At 36.8% G+C, this 5,877-nt stretch overlaps 1 protein-coding gene across 1 annotated transcript; it reads right to left on the minus strand.

Moving 5' to 3' along the window:
* Positions 1–3,747: 3,747 nt before the first annotated feature.
* LOC123243782 (olfactory receptor 10X1) lies at positions 3,748–4,680 on the minus strand. Its single transcript, XM_044671867.1, has one exon. The coding sequence runs from the start codon at positions 4,678–4,680 to the stop codon at positions 3,748–3,750; it is 933 nt and encodes a 310-aa protein (XP_044527802.1).
* Positions 4,681–5,877: the final 1,197 nt, after the last annotated feature.

Here is a 5,877-nt window from a genome sequence, read left to right on the forward strand (position 1 = left end):
TTGTACTGGGTCATTTAATTGCTGCTAGTAGAGAAGTCCATTACATTCGATTGTGCTACAGTGTATCAGTCTCTGTGTATAATGTTCTCCTGGTTCTGCTCCTTTCACTCTGCATCAATTCCTAGAGGTTGTTCCAGTTCATATGGAATTCCTCAAGTTCATTATTCCTTTGAGCACAATAGTATTCCATCACCAATAGATACCACAATTTTTCAGCCATTCCCCAATCAAAGGGCATCCCCTCATTTTCCAATTTTTTGCTACCACAAAGAGTGTGGCTATAAATATTTTTGTATAAGTCTTTTTCCTTATTATCTCTTAGGGGTATAAACCCAGCAGTGGTATGGCTGGATCAAAGGGCAGGCAGTCTTTTTTTTTTAAGATGAGAGAATGTTAGTCTTTATTTTTTATTCCTTTTTTATTTTATTTATTTATTTATTTATTTATTTAGATTTTGGCATTTTTATTTAATTAATTTAGAGCATTTTTCCATTATTATAGGATTCATGTTCTATCCCTTCCCTCCTCCGACTCCTCCCATAGCTGACACACAATTCCACTGGGTGTTACTTGTGTCATTGATCAAGACCTATTTCCATATTATTGATATTTGTGTGAGGATGCTCATTTTGAGTCAATATCTCTAATTATATACCCATCCTCCCATGTGATCAGGCAGTAGTTTTTCTTCTGTGTTTCTACTCCCACAGTTCTTCATCTGAAAGTAGATAGTGTTCTTTCTCATAGTTCCCTCACAGTTGTCCTGGATCATTGCATAGCATCATTGCTGTGAGTAGAGAAGTCCATTACATTTGATTTTACCACAGTGTATCCACCTCTGTGTATAATGTTCACCTGATTCTGCTCCTTTCACTCTGCATCAATTCCTGGAGGTCATTCCAGTTCACATGGAATTCCTTCAGTTCATTATTCCTTTGAGCACAATAGTATTTCATCACCAATAGATACCACAATTTGTTCAGGCATTCCCCAATTGAAGGGCATACCCTCATTTTCCAGTTTTTTACCACCACAAAGAACACAGCTATAAATTTTTTTACAAGTCTTTTTCCTTATGATCTCTTTGGGATAGAAACCCAGCAGTGGTATGTATGGCTGGATCAAAGGGCAGGCAGTCTTTTAGCACTCTTTGCGCATAATTCCAAATTGCCATCCAAAATGGTTGGATCAATTCACAACTCCACCGGCAATGCATTAATGTCCCAATTTTGCCACAACACCTGCAACATTTATTACTTTCCTTTGCTGTCATATTAGCCAATCTGCTAGGTGTGAGGTGGTACCTCAGAGTTGTTTTGATTTGCATTTCTCTAATTATGAGAGATTTAGAACACTTTTTCATGGGCTTATTGATAGTTTTGATTTCTTTACCTGAAAATTGCCTATTCATGTCCCTTTGCCCATTTATCAATTGGGGAATGGCTTTTTGTACATTCAATTTAGCTCCTTATAAATTTAGCTCCTTATAAATCCTTATAAATTTGAGGTCAGAAGTTTTTGTTATAAAGATTTTTCCCCCAATTTGTTGTTTTCCTTCTAATGCTGGTTGCATTGGTTTTGTTTGTACAAAACCCTTTTATTTACTTTACATTTTGTAATTTTTTTCTAACTCTTGCTTGGTCTTAAAATCTTTCCTTTCCCCAAAATCTGACAAATATACTATTCTGTGTTCACCTAATTTACTTACAGTTTCCTTCTTTATATTTAAGTCATTCACCCAGTCTGAATTTATCTTGGTGTAGGGTGTGAGATGTTGATCTAAACCTAATTTCTCCCATACTGTTTTCCAATTTTCCTAGCAGATTTTGTCAAATAGTGGGGTTTTGTCCCCAAAGCTAGAATCATTGGGTTTATCATACAATATCTTGCTGAGGTCATTTACCCCAAGTCTATTCCACTGATTCTCCCTTCTGTCTCTTAGCCAGTACCATATTGTTTTGATGACCACTGCTTTATAGTACAATTTAAGATCTGCTAGTCCCCCATCCTTCACATTTTTTTCATTATTTCCCTTGATATTCTTGATCTTCTGTTCTTCTAAATGAGCCTTGTTATAATTTTTTCTAATTCAGTAAAAAAGTTTCTTGGTAGTTTGATAGTTATGGCACTGAATAAGTAAATTAATTTGGTTAGGATTATCATTTTTATTATGTTGTTTAGAGCTAGTTTTAATTGTGTGGAAAGTGTTTTGTGGTTGTGTTTATATAATTCCTGTGTTTGTCTTGGCAAGTAGATTCCTAAATATTTTATCTTGTCTAAGGTGATTTTAAAAGGAATTTCTCTAAGTCTTGCTGCTGAGTTGTGTTGAAAATACATGGAAATGCTGATGATTTCTGTGGGTTTATTTTGTATCCTGCAACTTTGCTAAAGTTGTTGATTATTTCTACAAGCTTCTTAGTTGATTCTCTAAGATTTTTTAAGTAGACCATCAAATCATCTGCAAAGAGTGATAGCTTAGTCAACTCCTTGCCTATTTTGATACCTTCAATTTCTTTTTCTTCTCTAATTGCAACTGCTAGTGTTTCTAGTACTATGTTGAATAATAGAGGTGATAATGGGCATCCTTGTTTTACTCCTGATCTTATTGGGAAGGCTTCTAATTTATCCCCGTTGCATATGATGCTTGCTGATGGTTTTAAATATATACTGTTTATTATTTTTAGGAAAAGCCCTTCTATTCCTACACTTTCTAGGGTTTTCAATAGGAATGGGTGTTGTATTTTGTCAAAGGCGTTTTCTGCATCTATTGAGATAATCATGTGATTTCTGTTGGTTTGGTTGTTGATATGGTCAGTTATGTAGATGGTTTTCCTAATTTTAAACCATCCTTGCATTCCTGGTATAAATCCCACCTGATCATGGTGGATAATCCTCATGATCACTTGCTGGAGTCTTTTTGATAGTATTCTGTTTAAGATTACTATATGTGTATCTTATTTAACAGTATGGATACTTCAGAAAGGAATAATACATACATCACTACTTACTAGGATTGGGGACTGTTGTTTTGAAAGGAAGTTTCTAAAAGTGAGATGGCACTGTCTGCCAGGGAAGATTGAGCTATTTCACATGATTTGAAGATTTGGCCTGCACATTCTCATCTTCTCTTCTTATATCCTCAAATATTGATTACCCCTTGTCTCAGCTACTGATTAGTTTTTCTTCCATGCCACTCTACTCACCCTCCCAAGGGTACCTTCTAAATGCCCACAGGTAACTGGAATGATGCTCCACTGCCTGCTTGTATATCCCTACCAAGAGTCAATAGATGGTAGATGTTTCTCTTTAAAGGGAAATGGCAAGGAAAGTTGTTGTTTAGTCCTTTCAGTCATGCCTGGCTCTTTATGACCTCATTTGGAATTTTCTTCACAAAGATACTAGAGGAGTTTCCTGTTTTCTTCTCCAGTTCATTTTACAAATGGGGAAACTGAGGCAAACAGGATTAAGTGATATGCTCAAAGTTATGCTGCTAGTAAGTGTCTTTAGACAGATTTCAGCTTCCATCTTCCTGACTCTAGGTCTATTTCTCTAATCAAGATGCCACTTAGCTGCCCCTACAAGAAGAGAAACACTTCCCTTGAGCATACTAGACAAATTTATGCAGTTTTGAGCATCTCTGACACTATTGTTCCCTTTTTCATCTCTGGAAAATGGGAGAAAATTCAGGTCACAAGACAAATGCCTCACTGCTTCTGAGTGTTTACCAACAATAGCAACTATCCAGGATTATTTGTTTAAGGAAACTTTCTTGTCCAGTACTTTCTTCAGAGCATTCTTCATGTCCTTGTTTCTCAGGGTGAAAATTAGGGGGCTGAGGAAGGGTGTGATGACAGTGTAGGGGACAGCCATGAGGGTGTCATCTCCCTCTTCAGCCTCTGGCTTCAAGTAGACTATGGAGGCAAACCCAAAGTGAATAATGACCACAGTAAGGTGAGAGGCACAGGTGGAGAAGGCTTTCTTCCTCCCCTCAGCTGAGGGGATCTTGAGGACCGTAGAAAGAATAAACATATATGTAAGGACAATGAATAAAAATGTCCCAAGTAAACCAGACACTGAAATGATTGTGACAACAACCTCTGTGATACCTCTATTTAGGCAAGATAACTTGACCACTGCTCGCATGTGGCAGAAGAAGTGTTTGATAAGATTGGGGCCACAGAAGGATCCCCAAAAGATCAATGTAGTCTCTGTTAAGGAGATGAAAAAACCACCTACCCAAGCTGAGGCCACAAGCTGCCCACATGTTTTGTTGGTCATAAATGTTGGGTAGCGGAGTGGATTACAGATGGCCAAGAACCGATCAAGGCCCATCACTGTAAGGATGATACAGTTGGTGCCACCAAGTCCAAGGAAAAAGCACATCTGAAGGCCACAGCCTGGAATAGAAATGCTTCTATCCTTGGCCAAAAGGTCTACCAACATTTTAGGGATTATGGTTAATGTGTAGCAGGTCTCAGAAAAGGAGAGAGCACTGAGGAAGAGGTACATGGGGGTATGGAGTGTGTGGTCCACCCAGGTGAGGGCCATGATGGCCAAGTTGCCAGTGAGGGTGAGAAAGTACAGAAAGATAAATGTCACAAAGAGGACCACTTGCCACTCTGGGTAGACTGAAAAGCCAACAAGGATGAATTCTTCCAGGAGTGTCTTGTTGATACTCATTGTCCTGAATTTTACAAAGCTGAAAAATATAATTGGAAAGTCTCAGATTTCAACTTCATTAATTTATGTTCTCATGGATGACAACTATGGTGCAGTATATCATATATAAATATTTAATTAGCAGCAGAGTTCATCACATTCAATCCCCTTATTTATCTTTTTTCCCTTTTTTTAAATAAATGAGGAAATTTATATCAAGAAGAAATTATTTATTTGCTCAAGTCACTCAGATAATAAGTGGTAAGGTAGGATTTAAATCCAAGTCTTATAATACTAAATCTAATACTTTTTTCATGGAACTAGGCAACATTTCTTTATATTTAAATAACAGTATATACAATTATATGATGATGGTTTGAGATTTTTTCAGTCAATTTTTTTACTTAGGTAAAATTTCATACTCTTGGATGAAAATGAATTTTATCCTCTTGGCTTGGCATTGGAAGGGGTTAAATGACAGAGAAAGGACTCTGGAGTTTGCTGGAGTTCAGAGGGAAGCAAGATCTGAAATTCAATACTAGTTGCAAAATTACTCTTTCACTTCCACCATCAGTAATTGATGGAAGATACATGATCCAGACTCAGGATTTCATTCATCTCAGGTACGGTCAGTATTGGTTGAATGAATCATTGATGGATTGATTGGGAAGTGACATTCTCAGTTCTCATTCAATGTTCTAAGAAAAAGCTTGGACAATGACTTCAGGTACTTGGAGAAGGTCAAATATTTCAGTATGAAAAACTACCACACCAGACAGAAATGACATCTTCTCAGAAAGATGAAAGGAAAAGGCCAGTATCTCATTCATGATAGAGAAAGATGGAGAAAGAAAGAAACATAGTAATGACCTCCTTACATCTTTTTGGTTGGATATTCATTAAGAAGGTAGTTGATTTATTTATTCAGTCATTCATTTATCATGTTTACTGAGCACTTACTATATATACAACATACTATGATTGGTAGCGTAGATGATACAAAAATACAATACCCATCCTGGAGGATTTAGAGACTTATTAAGATAACAGAACACACAGATCATGTATCTATGATACTGCAAACTGGGAAGTGCTGTTTTGATTGACCATAGCCCAATATATCTAATCCATCCCAGACCTAATCATGTTTCTTCACTCCAGCTCTTTTTACTATGCTGCTCTGATAATACTATTCTCTCTTGCTTTCTATTGATTAGA

The sequence above is a fragment of the Gracilinanus agilis genome, chromosome 4 (genome assembly GCF_016433145.1).
Source record: "Gracilinanus agilis isolate LMUSP501 chromosome 4, AgileGrace, whole genome shotgun sequence".
NCBI classification, from domain to species: domain Eukaryota; kingdom Metazoa; phylum Chordata; class Mammalia; order Didelphimorphia; family Didelphidae; genus Gracilinanus; species Gracilinanus agilis.